Source organism: Ranitomeya imitator, chromosome 2 (genome assembly GCF_032444005.1).
Source record: "Ranitomeya imitator isolate aRanImi1 chromosome 2, aRanImi1.pri, whole genome shotgun sequence".
In the NCBI taxonomy this organism is placed as follows: domain Eukaryota; kingdom Metazoa; phylum Chordata; class Amphibia; order Anura; family Dendrobatidae; genus Ranitomeya; species Ranitomeya imitator.
The window spans coordinates 634,213,994-634,232,775 of NC_091283.1; the positions used below are offsets into that span (position 1 = coordinate 634,213,994).

General features: G+C 47.2%; 1 protein-coding gene across 9 annotated transcripts in view; it reads left to right on the forward strand.

Moving 5' to 3' along the window:
- The window catches only part of INPP5F (inositol polyphosphate-5-phosphatase F), a 160,351-nt gene that overhangs the window by 136,731 nt on the left and 4,838 nt on the right, over positions 1 to 18,782 (forward strand). For 4 of the 9 annotated variants that reach the window (XM_069752654.1, XM_069752655.1, XM_069752658.1 and 1 more), the window contains 5 exons: positions 12,024 to 12,141; positions 12,492 to 12,690; positions 12,906 to 12,977; positions 13,157 to 13,230; positions 13,403 to 13,531. In XM_069752654.1, coding sequence (XP_069608755.1) covers positions 12,024 to 12,141; positions 12,492 to 12,690; positions 12,906 to 12,977; positions 13,157 to 13,230; positions 13,403 to 13,531 — 592 coding nt within the window. Of the gene's footprint in view, positions 1 to 1,955; positions 2,049 to 12,023; positions 12,142 to 12,491; positions 12,691 to 12,905; positions 12,978 to 13,156; positions 13,231 to 13,402; positions 13,532 to 18,782 lie in introns of those variants that run through there. The other 5 variants (XR_011318442.1, XR_011318443.1, XM_069752657.1 and 2 more) reach the window with 4 other exon arrangements.

An 18,782-nucleotide genomic window follows, 5' to 3' on the forward strand; every position in this document is an offset into this window, starting at 1 on the left:
TGAAAGATCTTTCCTGGTGTAGAAGTAAGGCTCACTGGCCTGTAATTTCCTGGCTCTTTCTTTTTTCCTGTTTTGAAGATAGGGACAACATTTCCCCTTCTCCAATCTTCTGGGACTTCTCCTGATCTCCAAGATTTTTCAAAGATTCTGGCTAGTATTTCTGCAATTTCCTCTGCTATCTCATTCAGTACCCTAGGATGTAGTTCATCTGGATCAGGAGATTTAAATTAATTTACATTAGCTAAATGTTCCCTCACCATCTCTGTTTATGGATAGTGTGGATTATTTTATTCCTTTGATGGCATCGTGAAGATAAGTTGATGTTGCACTTGCTTTCCTAGAGAACACAGATGCAAAATAGGAATTTAAAAGTTCGGCTTCTCAACATCATTTTTGACCACTTCACTCTTTTCATCCTGTAAAAATCCTATAGCATCTTTGACACTTCTTTTGTTTTTGACATACCCACAAAATCCTATTTTGCTACTTTTGATCTCCCTTGCAAGCCTCACTTCATTACTGGCTTTAGCTCTTCTAACTCTTCCCCTGCATGCTCTGAAAACAGCGTTATATTCTTCTTTAGATGTGCCTCCCTCTTTCCATTTAATATGCATTTCTTTTTTCCTTTTTAACAAGTGATTAAGTTCTGTGTTTATCCACCCTGATCTATTTAAATGCTTCCAATTCTTCTTTCTCTTCGGGATTGTTACCGATTGTGCAGTGGGAATTTCATTTAGTAAAATCTCCCATACTTCTTGGACAGTTCTGTCCTTTAGAACATACAGCCATTTGACCTTTCCTACCTTCTTTCTGAGCCCACTAAAATCTGCCTTTCTGAAGTTCAATCTTAAAGTCTGAGTCCTCGCTGGTCTTCCTCCCCTTGTAATCCAAAATTTAAGGATAGCAAATGCCTCCTAAATTCCACCTTTACTTCCTCAACCATTTCCTCCCTGTTGATAAGAATTAGGTCTGCTCATGCTCTCTATTATCCTTCTCCTAGTCGCAGGATATATCTCTTCTAATCCTGGACCCACTAATAAGACTTCCTCCTTCCCTGCTACTGAGAAACCCTGCATGTCTCATTAATATTACTTACATGCCTTCTGTCTCTTTTAGTTGTGCCATCTGGAACGCACAATCAACGTGTAACAAACTTTCCTACATCCATGAATTTTTCCTTTCAAATTCTCTTAACCTTCTGGCTCTTACTGAAACCTGGATCCAGCAGTCGGACACCATCGCCGCAGCTGCTCTCACATATGGTGGCCTACATTTCTCTCATACCCCGAGATCTGACAACAGATCAGGTGGAGATGACCTTTTCAGGTCATCCCCCAGTACCCTCCCTTATCATAGAATGTTAGAGTTGGAAGGGACCTCCAGGGTTCTCGTGTCCAACTCTCTGCTCAATGCAGGAGTCACTGAACCATCTCAAAAATATTTAGAATTGAGAGTCCTCAGTGGTTGATACCTTTTAATGGCTAACTGAAAAGATGGTAACAAATTGCAGCTTTCGAGACTACACAGGTCTCTTCATCAGGCAAAGACTAAAACAAATTCTGAAGAATCACATATTTATGCACAACATTTTTTTTTCTATGCTATGTTGTGCATAAATATGTGATTCTTCAGAATTTGTTTTTGTCTTTGCCTGATGAAGAGACCTGTGTAGTCTCGAATGCTGCAATTTGTTACCATCTTTTCAGTTAGCCATTAAAAGGTATCAACCACTGAGGACTCTCAATTCTAAATATTTTTCTATCTACTGGCTAATAACGGTACCAAGATATATATCTTTCCTGAACCATCTCAGACAGATGTCTGTCCAGCCTCTGTGTGAAGACTTCCATTGGAGGAGAACTCACCACCTCTCCTGGCCGTCTGTTCCACTCATTGATCTCCCTCGCTGTCAAAAAGTTTTTTGTAATATCTAATCTGTATCTTTTCCCATTCAGTTTCATCCCATTGCTTCTCGTGTTTCCATATGCAAATGAGAATAAGGATGATCCCTCTACACTGTGACGGCCCTTCAGATATTTGTATTGAGGTTAGTGCACACGTAGGTTCCCAAACTGTAAATTAGCAGTAAATACACTTGGCACATAACAGATACAGTGAGGACATTTTAACTCAGTCATTTAGTGGTAGTAAGGTACAAAAAAGATCCGGTCTTTATGACCTTTCTCAGCTACTACAGTAAGGATATAAACACAAAAGAGAAAAAATAAAGTATATACATCCAAGTAAAAGGTCATGGTTCAATGTTTCATATACTTAAGTAGAGGTAAATCCAACATCATCTATCATACACTGTGGGAGAAATAAGTATTTGATCACTTGCTGGTTTTGTAAGTTTATCACAATAATTGAAACCGCGCTTGAGGGTATATAGTTCAAAATAAGCATAGAAGACTCTGCCAAAACATCTGCTAAAATAGTGTTGTGGTATGATCTACAAAGATGTGTCTCCGTTATAATCAGCTGAGCAGTCTGATGCCGCCGCTGTGGTAGGTCAGTACAAACTGGTAAAGGTACACCAGAGTTTAGTTGAGTAAGTAAGTCTCTCAGTCTTCTTTTTTGCAATCTAAACATTCCCAGATCCTTTAACCGTTCCTTGTAGGACATACTTTGCAATCCGCTCACCATGCTGGTCGCTCTTCTCTGAACCTGCCCCAGTTTTTAATGTCTTTTTCAAAATGTGCCCAGAACTGGACACAGTATCCAGATGAGGCCTGACCAAGGAGGAGTAAGGGGGATGATTACTTCACGTGATCTAGACTCTATGCTTTTCTTATACATGCTAGAACTGGACACAGTATTCCGGATGAGACCTAGCTGACACTAACTTCCCTTCTTTTGAGGTCCACACTGTCAGACTCTACCGGCCCCTCTCCCTGCGAGTGGCGGTTGTGTATCGCCCTCTGGGCTCCCCCTGTCAGTGTCTGGATCACTTTGCCACCTGTCTTCCAAACTTTCCATCCTGTGACACTTAGTGATGAGTGAATATACTCGTTATCTGAGATTTCCCCAGCACGCTCGGGTGACCTCCGAGTATTTTTTAGTGCTTGGAAATTTAGTTTTCTCTATCGCCTCTCATTGGGGGACACACAGAGGTGTATCTAGGGTTTCTTGCACCCGGGGCAAGAATTCAGTTTGACGTCCCCCCAGCACACATGCGATTTTCACGCTTAGTCGTGTACCCACAAGCCGCTCTCCCTAATGCTCTCAATGTTCAGTGAAAAACTGAGAGAAGCAGAAGGGAAGCTCGTTGTCACACGACAATAAGCATGAAAATCACATATGAGTGAAGTGTCAATGTAATGACTACTGGAACCTGCAGAGCTGAATTCTCACAACGCATGCACTGAACGCTTTTAGGATTCTCCCTTGCCTGTGGACAGTCATGTCAGCACAAGCATGCAATTTGTATACTTCTGGCCACATTCCGACTAGATGTGCCCGGCCTCGCTCAGTTCATTTTCATTGACTGAGGCCACACATGTCTAGTCGGCACTTGACCGCATGTATGTAAATCACCAGCACGAGAGAATCCTGACAGCGTGCAGTGCGCACTGAGAAGTCAGAAGTCTGCAGTCACAAAGAATGACTGCAGACTCGTTACAAACCTGGACATCCCCTTTAACCCTGCTGTTCTGTTGGTCAAAAATGACCGACTTTGAACTTCAATATTCTTTAAAATATTCAAGATGCGGCTCTGAAACCCGTGGCCGACCGACCCATCCTCATTTAAGTCAATCAACCACAAGTTTCAGAACCGCATCTTGAGCACCCCAAAAAATACCAAAGTTCAAAATAGGTCTCCCCAGACCGAACAGAACAGCAGGGTTAATGCTCCTAACATAAATAAAAACATGAGTTAGTATCACAAATAACATTTACATCCAGGTACCTTATAGATGACGTCGTCTCTCGAGCCGTTCTTCTTTTCTTCATCTTGTCCAGACCCCATGATGAGTTTTCTCATCCACAGCCGTCTCTGCAGACTTCCATCTTCTCTGCTCTTTTGCAGAAAATCTCCACATGACGCCCTTAAAGATACAAGTGTCATTATAATGCTCCTGAATGAAAAATTGTCCCTCACTATATTGTCTGCATAAAATATGACCCCCACACTGTCCCTCTTATGGTACATGTTCTTTACACGGACCTCCCCTTTCCATACCGGCCCCCTCTTCACACTGTCCTCTCACACTGTCCCCCCTATAGGGCCCAGTATTTATACTGTACTCTATCATCACACTCCTCCTCCTTGGTATACTGTCCCCTCCTGGCTGTGCCCTTACACTGTCCCCCCATGCTACGCATGCACACATCCCATCACCCTCACTCCCCGTACTCTGTCCACATACGTTTTTCACACCGCTACTCATACTGTGTCTGCATACATTCCCCCGTTTGCTCCCCAAACGGTCTGCACCCATCCCCCATACTGTTTCCTCATATATGCCCCCCATTCCCCGGTATTGTTTCCTCATACACGCCCCCATCTCCCCCTTTGCTCTTCATTTTGTGTCCTCACATCTCCCCCACACATTAAATCCCCCGATCCCCGCTCCAAATATCACCCCACACATTAAACACCCCCATCCCCATGACAAATCTCCCCCAACACACATTCAGTCCCCCATCTCCACTCCAATTCTCCCCACACAATAAATCCCCCATCTTCACTCATATTAAATATCCCCCATCCAATAATAAATCCCACCATCCCCACTCACATGAAATCCCCCCCCACAATATATCCCTCCCATTCCCACTCACATTAAATGCCCCCTGCACATTCGGTGTCTTCAGCTCCACTGGAGCACTTACCACCGATCTGCGTCTCTGCCTCTGCTCTGCAGCGTGGGCGAGTGACGTCAGCAGCGTGATCACATAACCTGATCACATGACCTGATCACGCTGCTGGCGTCGCTCTGACCCGGCATCTCAGATGCAGTACAATTGATCTCCGGGAGCCGGCGCGCTGCAGCTTCTCTGTGCTGGCTGTCAGCTTGACAGTCGGTACAGAGAACAGCTGACTCCCAGTGCGGGGGGTGGCAGAATTCAGCCGCCGGGGAAGACACTGCGGACCGCCGCTTTAGGCGGCCCGACTGCGCCCCCCGGCCGGCTGCGCTCGGGGCACATGCCCTGGCTGCCCCCCCTTAGATACACCACTGGGGACACCGGAACCATGGGTGTATGCTGCTGCCACTAGGAGCCTGACACTATGCACAAAAACGTTAGCTCCTCTGCAGTGTACACCCCACCGACTGGCATTATGCACTTCAGTTTAGCTTCGTGTCAGTAGGAGGCGGACACGGGTCTTTCATTAGACATAGTTTTGCTCACCTCAGCTGAATGATTTACATCTGTTAGCCAGCTTGATTACATGTGGGGATTCCCTAGCAACCAGGCAACCCCCACATGTACTTATGCTCACTCACAGATGTAAATCATCCAGCTGCGGCGATGAAAACTAAATATCCGAGCACTAAAAAATACTCAGAGGTCACCCGAGCGTGCTCGAAAAATCTCGAGTAACGAGTCTATTCGCTCATCACTAGTGACATCCCCACTCTCATCTTAGGGGACTTTATCATACCCATTGGTTTTCCCCTCTCCCCAGCTGCCTCCCACCTTTTATCTCTCTCAGCCTTTCGCTTACCTACGCATGAAGATGGAAATACGCTGGACCTCGTCATCTCCTGGCTCTGTTCATTTATGACTTTACTAACTCCTGTCTTCCAATCTCTGACCACAACCTTCTTTCTCTGTCAGTAACTGTCACCCAGCTCAGGACACCCTCACTTACCACACATATAGGAATACACAGGCCATTAACACCCAGAAATTTAAGAAGAATTTGCAGTCATCATTGGCCCCAATCTCCTCCCTCTCATATCCTGACTCTGCAGTGAAACATTATAATGAAACACTTGAAAGTGCCCTGGATTAAGCTGCACCCTACATTTAGAACACCTTGACACAGACGGAGACAAGCCTAGGACACACTGCAAACACATTTTCTACAGCGGTGCTCCAGGTGAGCCTAACATCTGTGGAGAAAATCCAGTCTGCCCGAAGATTTCATCCATTATAAGTTGATGCTTAAAGCATACAACTGTGCCCTTCGCCTCTCCAAACAAACGTAGTTGAACACCCCCTTCACCTCACTATCCAATAATCCTAAACGACAATTTGACACTTTTCACTCTCTTCAATCCAAGAGTGCAGGTTCGAACACTAACCTCAGTTCTGATGATCTAGCCAATTATTTCAAAGAAAAAATTGACCATATCCAACAGGACATTTTCTCCCAATCCCCTAATATCCTACATTCTTCTGGCTCCTGCACTGCATCTCGCTCAATATGTCTTTGATCATCACGCAAGAAGTGACCAGGTTCCTTGCATCTTCTCGCCGTACTACCTCTACCAGTCGCCCTATTCCCTCACATCTTCTCCAGTCCCTTTCCCCGCCTGTCACCACTCTCCTAACTAAAATACTTAATCTGCCCCTCTCATCTGGTATCTTTCCCTCCTCATTTAAACATGCCTCTATACATCCATTACTTAAAAATCCATCCCTCGACCAAAACTGTGCCGCTAATTATAGACCTGTCTCTAATCTTCCCTTCATCTCTAAACTCCTCGAACGCCTGGTCCACTCCCGTCTTACCCGCTATCTCTCAGATAACTCTCTTCTCGACCCTCTTCAATCTGGCTTCCGCTCTTTACACTCTACTGAAACTGCCCTCACTAAAGTCTCTAATGATCTACTAACAGCTAAATCTAATGGTCACTACTCCATGCTAATTCACCTGGATCTCTCCGCAGCATTCGATACTGTGGATCATCAGCTTCTCCTCACTATGCTCCGCTCCATCGGCCTCAAGGACACTGTTCTCTCCTGGTTCTCCTCCTATCTCTCTGACCACTCTTTCACTGTATCTTTTGCTGGTTCCTCCTCCTCTCACCTTCCCCTTGCTGTCGGGGATACTTAGGGATCAGCCTAGCCGCCCTCCTTTTCTCCTTGTATACCGCCCCTATTGGACAAACAACCAGTAGTTCTGATTTTCGGTACCATCTCTATGCCGATGACGCCAATCATACACATCGTCTCCTTACATCACCACTGCAGTCACTAACATCACATCCTCTATCTGAAACTGAACCTGTCAGAAACGAAACTCTTCGTGTTTCCTCCCTCCACGAACCTACCTATTGCCATTTCCGTGTGTCTTTCTACCATTACTCCCCAGCACCATGCCCGCTGTCTTGGTGTCATCTTTGATTCAGAACTTTCCTTCACTCCTCCCACATCCGATCCCTCACCCGGTCATGTCATCTACACCTCAAAAACATCTCCAGAATACCTTTTTGTACCTTTGACTCGGCATAATCCCTTACTGTAGCTCTTATTCATTTTTGTCTGGACTATTGCAACTCTCTAGTGATTGGACTCCCTCTTACGAAAACCAATCCATCTGGAATTTATAGAATGCTAGAATGTTAAAAGTCGGGTCATCATGCTCAGTGCAGGAGTCACTAAACCATTTCAGACAGATGTCTGTCCAACCTCTGGTTGAAGACTTTCATTGAAGTAGGACTCACCACCTCTCGTGGCTGCCTGTTCCATTGATCACACTCACTGTCAAATTTTTTTATCTAATCTGTATCTTCTCCCTTTCAGAAAAATACTTGAAAATAGACGTAGTTGATAGGGTTTGAACCTGTGCAGAGACACTCCAATTGATTTCAAGTCCATTGCCTTAACCACTCAGCCACAACCACTCAAATGATTGAGCAGACAGGATCATATTCCTCGCCAACCACTACACCGACTTCTCTACCCTGTGCCGGTTATTGCAATTGTTACCTATCGACCGGAGAGTTCCACGGTTCAGCACCCCCCTACATCTCCTGCCTCGTCTGCGTCTACCACCCTACCCATACCCTCCATTCCACTAATGATCTAAGACTAACATCCTTAATTATATGAACCTCCCACTCCTGTTTGCAGTGCTTCTCTTGTGCTGCGCCAAGTCTCTGGAATGCGCTACCGAGGACAATTTGATTAATTCCCAATACCCACAGTTGTAAGCGTGCCCTAAAACACATTTCTTTAGACTGGCCTACTGCCTCACTTATATGCTATCCTCGTTTTGCCCATACAATTTTTTTTTCAAACTCATGACCCTCGTATCATCTGTTCTCACACCCTCCATGCACTTACTAGCCCCCTGTATCTGTACTGTAGGCACACTGGCTGGTGACCGCTTCATTCAGTGCTATGTGAATCCCCCATTTATTATACTGAAGGCTGGCCGTACACTTTTCACCAATCACCTTTTGTGTCCCCCATCTCCCCATAGATTGTAGCTTGTATAATAATGTGTTTTTCTGATGTCTTCACATGTTAGAGGGGACAATGCAATGCTGCCGAATATTATTATTACCCGATGACATTGCTAGTGCAGAATCAGAAAAGCACTGGTTTTTAGACACACCCTTAGGCTGTGTTCAGATGTGGCTTTTTCGCTGTTTTTTTTTTTCCTGCGGAAAAGAATCTGCATTTTACAGTACCAGCAATAGCTGTGAGTTCAGAAATCGCCTGCACACACTTGTTTTTTTTTTCCTGACTGAATTAGAAATCTGCAGCATAAATTCTAACTTTATTAAACATATGCTGTGGGCAAATCACCCATGTAATTTGCACCAAAAACATGGCAAATACCATAGCTGGTTTTTATATGCAGTGTTGAATGTTTGAATGTAGTTAAGAAAACACTGCAAAAATGCCTTTGGGTTCGTGCACATATTTCGCTAATCATTATACTGATGCCTCTACCTTGTGCCAGTCATTACACTGGTTACCCATCCACTCCAGAATCCAGTACAAACTTATTACCCTCATCCACAAAGCACTCCATGGCTCAGCACCACCCTATATCGCCTCCCTGGTCTCAGCCTACCACCCTGCCTGTGCCCTCCATGGCTCAGCACCACCCTACATCTCCTCCCTGGTCTCAGCCTACCACCCTACCCGTGCCCTCCATGGCTTAGCACCACCCTACATCTCCCTGGTCTCAGCCTACCACCCTACCCGTGCTCTCCATGGCTTAGCACCACCCTACATCTCCTCCCTGGTCTCAGTCTACCACCCTACCTGTGCTCTCCATGGCTCAGCACCACCCTACATCTCCTCCCTGGTCTTAGTCTGCCACCCTACCTGTGCTCTCCATGGCTTAGCACCACCCTACATCTCCTCCCTGGTCTCAGTCTACCACCCTACCTGTGCTCTCCATGGCTCAGCACCACCCTACATCTCCTCCTTGGTCTCAGTCTACCACCCTACCCGTGCCCTCCATGGCTCAGCACCACCCTACATCTCCTCCCTGGTCTCAGTCTACCACCCTACCTGTGCCCTCCATGGCTCATCACCACCCTACATCTCCTCCCTGGTCTCAGCCTACCACCCTACCCGTGCCCTCCATGGCTTAGCACCACCCTACATCTCCCTGGTCTCAGCCTACCACCCTACCCGTGCTCTCCATGGCTTAGCACCACCCTACATCTCCTCCCTGGTCTTAGTCTGCCACCCTACCTGTGCTCTCCATGGCTTAGCACCACCCTACATCTCCCTGGTCTCAGTCTACCACCCTACCTGTGCCCTCCGTTCTGCTAATGACCTGAGGTTAGCATCGTCAACAATCAGAACCTCCCACTCCCGTCTCCAAGACTTTTCACGTGCTGCGCCAATTCTTTGGAATGCACTACCCAGGTTAATACGATTAATCCCCACAGTTTTAAGCGTGCCCTAAAAACGCATTTGTTCAGACTGGCCTACCGCCTCAACGCATTAACCTAACTATCCCTGTGTGGCCCATTCATATAACTTACACCATAATCAGGTTCCTCGCATCATGTTCTCATACACTTTATGCAGCTATTAGCCCTCTGTGTCTGTACTGCCACATATTCAGGCAGTTAACTGGTTCATGCAGCTTTATATGAACACCCGATCCTTACACTATGGCTGGTCCGAACAACGAAAGCAATTGTTACCATCCACCTCTCGTGTCTCCCCTTTTTCCTCATAGTCTGTAAGCTTGCGAGCAGCAGGGCCCTCATTCCTCCTGTATCTGGTGATCGGGGCCCTCACTCCTCTTGTATCTGGTGATCGGGGCCCTCACTCCTCCTGTATCTGGTGATCGGGGCCCTCACTCCTCTTGTATCTGGTGATCGGGGCCCTCACTCCTCCTGTATCTGGTGATCGGGGCCCTCACTCCTCTTGTATCTGGTGATTGGGGCCCTCACTCCTCTTGTATCTGGTGATCGGGGTCCTCACTCCTCTTGTATCTGGTGATCGGGGCCCTCACTCCTCCTGTATCTGGTGATCGGGGCCCTCACTCCTCCTGTATCTGGTGATCGGGGCCCTCACTCCTCTTGTATCTGGTGATCGGGGTCCTCACTCCTCTTGTATCTGGTGATCGGGGCCCTCACTCCTCCTGTATCTGGTGATCGGGGCCCTCACTCCTCCTGTATCTGGTGATCGGGGCCATCACTCCTCCTCCTGTATCTGGTGATCGGGGCCCTCACTCCTCCTGTATCTGGTGATCGGGGCCCTCACTCCTCCTGTATCTGGTGATCGGGGCCTTCACTCCTCCTGTATCTGGTGATCGGGGCCCTCGCTCCTCCTGTATCTGGTGATCGAGGCCCTCATTCCTCCTGTATCTGGTGAAAGGGGCCCTCACTCCTCCTGTATCTGGTGATCGGGGCCCTCACTCCTCCTGTATCTGGTGATCGGGGCCCTCATTCCTCCTGTATCTGGTGATCGGGGCCCTCACTCCTCCTGTATCTGGTGATCGGGGCCCTCTCTCCTCCTGTATCTGGTGATCGAGGCCCTCATTCCTCCTGTATCTGGTGATCGGGGCCCTCACTCCTCCTGTATCTGGTGATCGGGGCCCTCACTCCTCCTGTATCTGGTGATCGGGGCCCTCACTCCTCCTGTATCTGGTGATCGGGGCCCTCACTCCTCCTGTATCTGGTGATCGGGGCCCTCACTCCTCCTGTATCTGGTGATCGGGGCCCTCACTCCTCCTGTATCTGGTGATCGGGGCCCTCACTCCTCCTGTATCTGGTGATCGGGGCCCTCGCTCCTCCTGTATCTGGTGATCGGGGCCCTCGCTCCTCCTGTATCTGGTGATCGGGGCCCTCGCTCCTCCTGTATCTGGTGATCGGGACCCTCAGTGCTCCTGTATCTGGTGATCGGGGCCCTCACTCCTCCTGTATCTGGTGATCGGGGCCCTCACTCCTCCTGTATCTGGTGATCGGGGCCCTCACTCCTCCTGTATCTGGTGATCGGGGCCCTCTCTCCTCCTGTATCTGGTGATCGAGGCCCTCATTCCTCCTGTATCTGGTGATCGGGGCCCTCACTCCTCCTGTATCTGGTGATCGGGGCCCTCACTCCTCCTGTATCTGGTGATCGGGGCCCTCGCTCCTCCTGTATCTGGTGATCGGGGCCCTCACTCCTCCTGTATCTGGTGATCGGGGCCCTCGCTCCTCCTGTATCTGGTGATCGGGGCCCTCGCTCCTCCTGTATCTGGTGATCGGGACCCTCAGTGCTCCTGTATCTGGTGATCGGGGTCCTCACTCCTCTTGGTATCTATTTTGAACTGTGATTTCTGTTATGCTGTAATGTCTATTGTCTGTACAAGTCCCCTCTATAATGTAAAGTGCTGCGGAATATGTTGGCACTATAGAAATAAAATTATTATTTTTATTATTTATTATTTGTGGCAATATTTTTTGTCAGCAATTAGACAGTCACCTGTGGTGGCGGGCCAGGAGAGGCGGCAGAGCTGACAGGGTGAAAGTCTCAATATTGCGCACTCTCCGTATATATCCCTGGTGCCGGATGATGCCACACAGGGCAGGGCCTGGTTCCCCTCTTTAATTATTACTGTATCATTGCTGCCCCTTCTTATGCCTCCTCTCCTCTCTGTCAATACATAGGGGGACTTCACACGAACTGGTGAAAGAAAGTTGGCCGGGGTGATGAAAGATGGCGTGAACTCTGCAAACCGTTACTACATTAACCGCTTCAAGGATGCCTACCGGCAGGCGGTCATTGGTGAGGCCTCTACATCATGCAAGTTCACATTTCATTGTATGATTTCCAGATAAGAAAGTGTTAACTTTGTAACCTGTAGAACCTGACCCTATAGAAAGGGAGGGACAATCTGTCCCATGGTCTATAGGTGCAGCATAGGAGTTTCTATCTAGTCTTTTTCATCCTCTGGATCCTCTCAATTTTTAAGTATAAAATTTCAGCCTGGTATCGGCCCAATGTGAGGTGAGGGACCTGAAGCCACTCCAGTTGTGGCTTCTTTTGTGGAGCTTTGGACCCATTTGTGGCAGGGTTGCATCATGGAGGGTTATGTCACAGAACAATAACCAGAGCTGGGGTCTCTCTTCTTGCAGATCTTATGCAGGGCATCCCGGTGACCGAAGATCTTTATTCCATCTTCACAAAAGAGAAGGAGCACGAAGCATTAGAGCGGCAGAGTCAGAGGAGCCACCAGGAGCTGATCAATCAGTTGCTCCAGAACTACATGCAGATGCTGCTGCCAGATGACGAGAAGTTCCACGGAGGATGGGCGCTCATAGATTGCGACCCCAGGTGTCATGTGATCTGCTTCAAACTATCGCTGGATCACCCAGCCTGACCTCTGTTGTCTTTAAACAGTTGCATCAACCTTGTGGGAATTTATTCAGCCCTACCCTTGTTATGGCACTGTGTGGGGCTCTGTTTAGCCCCACCATTCTAGGGCACTAGGTGGGAATCTGTTTAGTCTTGCCCTTTTTAGTAACACATTGGTTCTTACTCTCTCATAGTCTCATTGATGCAACTCATAAAGATGTAGATGTCCTGCTGCTGCTCTCCAACTGCGCATATTATGTGGCTTAGTAAGTGACTCTAACTGGCATCTAGACCAGACTCATATTATCTATCTGTACGATCTCCTGCATTAGCTGTTTGCCCGTCTCTTGGGTTAGCTGGTTGTCCGCCTCTTACGTTAGGGATTTGTCTGACTCTTGCGTTAGCTAGTTGTTGGCCTCACTGGTGACACTACCTTCTCTTCCAGTTACGATGATGAGGTCGATAAGGTGAGTCAGTACCAGCGGCTGAACCTGGAAGATCTGGAGAAGATAGAGATCGGTGAGTTGTGTTCTTTAATCAGTACAATGTGGCTATCCTTGTACATTGGGACCTCTGCACTATGTTGTAGAGGTTCTGGTTGCTGAGGATGTCCATCAGTCATTAATAATGTATAAAAGCTCCAGTTGTAATTTTGATGGGCAGTCTGGTATTACAAGTTTTTGTCCCTCAGGTCCGGAACCCACCTTTTTTGGGAAGCCCAAGTTCTCATGTATGCGCCTTCACTATAAGTACCAGGGAAATGGAGGCTACTTCCACACCCTGCGAGCCGTGACGCGGAGCCTGGATGAGGATGGGAAAGGTAAAATGGGAATGTTGGTTAAACTTCATAGTCCTGCTAGAGTGTATAGATTTTGCAAACCCTTACTTATCCCTTTACAAAATGGTGAAGGATAGCTGGCCCTAACATTACAGCGGAGGGTAGCTTGCCCTAATGTTACAGCAGAGCGTAGCTGGCCCTAACATTACAGCGGAGGGAAGCTGGCCCTAACGTTACAGCGGAGGGTAGCTGGCCCTAACGTTCCAGCGGAGGGCAGCTGGCCCTAATGTTACAGCGGAGGGAAGCTGGCCCTAACGTTACAGCGGAGGGTAGCTGGCCCTAACGTTACAGCGGAGGGTAGCTTGCCCTAACGTTACAGCAGAGCGTAGCTGGCCCTAACGTTACAGCGGAGGGTAGCTGGCCCTAACGTTACAGCGGAGGGCAGCTGGCCCTAACGTTACAGCGGAGGGTAGCTGGCCCTAACGTTACAGCGGAGGGTAGCTTGCCCTAATGTTACAGCAGAGCGTAGCTGGCCCTAACGTTACAGCGGAGGGTAGCTGGCCCTAACGTTACAGCGGAGGGCAGCTGGCCCTAACGTTACAGCGGAGGGTAGCTTGTCCTAACGTTACAGCGGAGGGTAGCTTGCCCTAACGTTACAGCGGAGGGTAGCTTGCCCTAATGTTACAGCAGAGCGTAGCTGGCCCTAACGATACAGCGGAGGGCAGCGGGCCCTAACGATACAGCGGAGGGCAGCTGGCCCTATTGCTACTTTTTTGGGGGAGCTTGAATTAAAAACAGATAAGTTCTGTCTGCTCTAGGTGACTTGAAGATCCGATCTTCTGATTGCTTTCATAATACTCTGCATTACTTCAACATTGCAGTGAATTAAACCTGGCTGAGCTGTCCATGGCAGACCCAGGGGCCATTATTAGGGTATGTGCACACGTCCGGATTTCTTGCAATTTCCTGAAGAAAACCGGAAATTTTCTGCAAGAAATCCGTGTTTTTTTTTTTTAGCATTTTGCAAGCGAAATTACCTTGCAGAATGCTAAAGTTTTCCAAGTGATCTGTAGCATCGCTTGGAAAACTGACTTGCAGGTTGGTCACACTTGTCAAACATAGTGTTTGACAAGTGTGACCAACTTTTTACTATTGATGCTGCCTATGCAGCATCAATAGTAAAAGATAGAATGTTTAAAAATAATAAAAAAAATGGTTATACTCACCCGCAGACAGCCGATCTCAGCGGCGTCCGTTCCTATAGATGGTGTGTGTGTGCAGGACCTTCGATGACGTCGCGGTCACGTGACCAATCACAAGACGTCATCGCAGGTCCTTCACACACACCATCTATAGGAACGGAAGCGGCAGCATGCACCGATGAGAGGCGGTAGGACTCCGGGGCCATCAGAGGGTGAGTATATGACTATTTTTTATTTTAATTCTTTTTTTTTTTTAACAATTATATGGTGCCCAGTCCGTGGAGGAGAGTTTCCTCTGCTCCACCCTGGGTACCAACCGCACATAATCTGCCTACTTCCCGCATGGTGTGCATAGCCCCATGCTGGGAGTAAGCAGATCAATGCACTCCTAGGTGTGCGGAATCCCCGCAATTCCGCAAATTTAATGAATATGTTGCTTTTTTTTCCGCAATGCGATTTTTTTTCGCGGAAACAAAAGCAACATTTGCACAAGAAATGCGGAATAGACTGTAAATAATAGGAGGCATATGTAAGCGAAAAAAACGCGAAAAATACTGAACGTGTGCACATGGCCTTAGGCCTTCAGTTCTGCTCCTGACAACTCATTAGCACCTTACTGTGGTATCCGAGCAGGAGACAATGGAGTGAAGTTCCCTTTGTCTAAAAGCTTAGATGGTGTGGTCAATATCAACTGAAGACTCAAAAGGGTGAATGTGGGCTCCAGCAGTTGTGACATGAGCCTGGCTATGTCTAGGAGACCTGCTTCTGCTGCTGACAAATTACAATGACCGCTCACAATATATCAATAAAACATATATGTCATGCTGGAGTGCTTATGACACACATGCATTATGGAACTATAAAGTGCAGAGTGCGCAACAAGCGGTAGGGGAGCAGGAGCGTGTGCACCCGGGCTGTTGTGAATTCTGTGGCTGAGTTCACTTCTGTGGTCACAAGTGGTATTGCAGTCTCTGGGCTTCCTCCCTCAGGTGTTTTGGTGAGCTCGTTGGCTGCCTTGCTATTTAGCTCCACCTGAGTCTGTCTTCCTTGCTCCTTGTCAATGTTCCAGTGTTGGATCTGAGCTACTGCATCTTTCCTTGGGCCTGCTGCTCTGCTAGATAAGTGCTTCTAGTTTGTTTTCTGTTTTTTTCTGTCCAGCTTGCTATTGTCTTTTGCTGGAAGCTCTGAGAAGCAAAGGGGTGCACCGCCGTGCTGTTAGTTCGGCACGGTGGGTCTTTTTGCCCCTTTGCGTGGTTTTCGTTTTAGGGTTTTTTGTAGACTGCATAGTTCTCTTTGCTATCCTCGCTCTGTCTAGAATATCGGGCCTCACTTTGCTGAATCTATTTCATTCCTACGTTTGTCTTTTCATCTTGCTAACAGTCATTATATGTGGGGGGCTGCCTATTCCTTTGGGGTATTTCTCTGAGGTAAGTCAGGCTTGTATTTCTATCTTCAGGCTAGTCAGCTCCTCAGGCAGTGCCGAGTTGCATAGGTAGTTGTTAGGCGCAATCCACTGCTGCTTATAGTTGTGTGAGGATAGATCAGGTACTGCAGTCTACAGAGATTCCACGTCTCAGAGCTCGTCCTATTGTTTTTGGTTATTGCCAGATCTCTGTATGTGCGCTGATTACTGCACGCTGTGTTGCCTGATTGCCAGCCATAACAGTACAAGGAGCCCCACCAATGATTCCCAATAGAGGGAAAAAAGAAATCCTGACATTTTTTTTTTCTTAGCTCTGTCTTCAGTCTTTTTTTTCCCCTAGACATTAGAGTGCTTCAGGACACAGCTGTGGACATGGATATTCAGGCTCTGTGCTCCTCAATGGATAATCTCGTTGTAAATGTACAAAAGATTCAAGATACTATTGATCAGAAATCGATGCTAGAACCAAGAATTCCGATTCCTGATTTGTTTTTTGGTGACAGAACTAAGTTCCTGAGCTTCAGAAATAATTGTAAGCTATTTTTGGCCTTGAAACCTCATTCTTCTGGTAATCCTATTCAACAGGTTTTGATTATTATTTCTTTTTTGCGCGGCGACCCACAGGACTGGGCGTTTTCTCTTGCACCAGGAGATTCTGCATTGAGTAATGTTGATGCATTTTTCCTGGCGCTCGGATTGCTTTACGATGAGCCTAATTCAGTGGATCAGGCTGAGAAAAATCTGCTGGCTTTATGCCAGGGTCAGGATGATATAGAAGTATATTGTCAGAAATTTAGGAAATGGTCAGTACTCACTCTGTGGAATGAATCTGCACTAGCGGCTTTGTTCAGAAAGGGTCTCTCTGAAGCTCTTAAGGATGTAATGGTGGGATTTCCTATGCCTGCTGGTTTGAATGAGTCTATGTCCTTGGCCATTCAGATCGGTCGTCGCTTGCGCGAGCGTAAATCTGTGCACCATCTGGCGGTACTGCCTGAGAGTAAACCTGAGCCTATGCAGTGCGACAGGACTATGACTAAAGTAGAACGGCAAGAACACAGACGTCTGAACAGACTGTGTTTCTATTGTGGTGATTCTACTCATGCTATTTCTAATTGTCCTAAACGCACTAGGCGGTTCGATAGCTCTGCCGTTATTGGTACTGTACAGTCCAAATTCCTTTTGTCCATTACCTTAATGTGCTCTTTGTCATCGTATTCTGTCATGGCGTTTGTGGATTCAGGCGCTGCCCTGAATCTGATGGATTTGGATTATGCTAAACGTTGTGGATTTTTCTTGGAGCCTTTGCGGTGTCCTATTCCGTTGAGAGGAATTGATGCTACACCTTTGGCCAAGAATAAGCCTCAGTACTGGGCCCAGCTGACCATGTGCATGGCTCCTGCACATCAGGAAGTTATTCGCTTTCTGGTACTGCATAATTTGCATGATGTGGTCGTGTTGGGGTTGCCATGGCTACAAACCCATAATCCAGTATTGGATTGGAACTCTATGTCGGTAACCAGCTGGGGTTGTCAGGGAGTACATGGTGATGTTCCATTTTTGTCTATTTCGTCATCCATTCCTTCTGACATCCCAGAGTTCTTGTCGGACTTTCAGGATGTATTTGAAGAGTCCAAGTCTGATGCCCTACCTCCGCATAGGAATTGTGATTGTGCTATCGATTTGATTCCTGGTAGTAAATTCCCTAAGGGTCGTTTATTTAATTTGTCCGTACCTGAACACACCGCTATGCGCAGTTATGTGAAGGAGTCCCTGGAGAAGGGACATATTCGCCCATCGTCGTCACCATTGGGAGCAGGGTTCTTTTTTGTAGCCAAGAAGGATGGTTCGCTAAGACCGTGTATTGATTACCGCCTTCTTAATAAGATCACTGTTAAGTTTCAGTATCCCTTGCCATTGATTTCTGACTTGTTTGCTCGGATTAAGGGGGCTAGTTGGTTTACTAAGATTGATCTTCGTGGTGCGTATAATCTGGTGAGAATCAGGCAGGGAGATGAATGGAAAACGGCATTTAATACGCCCGAGGGTCATTTTGAGTATCTGGTGATGCCGTTCGGACTTGCCAATGCTCCATCTGTTTTTCAGTCTTTTATGCATGACATTTTCCGTGAGTATCTGGATAAATTCTTGATTGTTTACTTGGATGACATTTTGATCTTCTCAGATGATTGGGAGTCTCATGTGAAGCAAGTCAGAATGGTTTTCCAGGTACTGCGTGCTAATTCCTTGTTCGTGAAGGGATCAAAGTGTCTCTTCGGTGTGCAGAAAGTTTCATTTTTGGGGTTCATCTTTTCCCCTTCTACTATCGAGATGGATCCGGTTAAGGTTCAGGCCATCCAGGATTGGACTCAGCCGACATCTCTAAAAAGTTTGCAGAAATTCCTGGGCTTTGCTAATTTTTATCGTCGCTTCATCTGTAATTTTTCTAGCATTGCCAGACCATTGACCGATTTGACCAAGAAGGGTGCTGATTTGGTTAATTGGTCTTCTGCTGCCGTGGAAGCTTTTCAGGAGTTGAAGCGTCGTTTTTGCTGTGCCCCTGTGTTGTGTCAACCTGATGTTTCTCTTCCGTTCCAGGTCGAGGTTGATGCTTCTGAGATTGGTGCAGGGGCGGTTTTGTCACAGAGAGGTTCTGGTTGCTCGGTGTTCA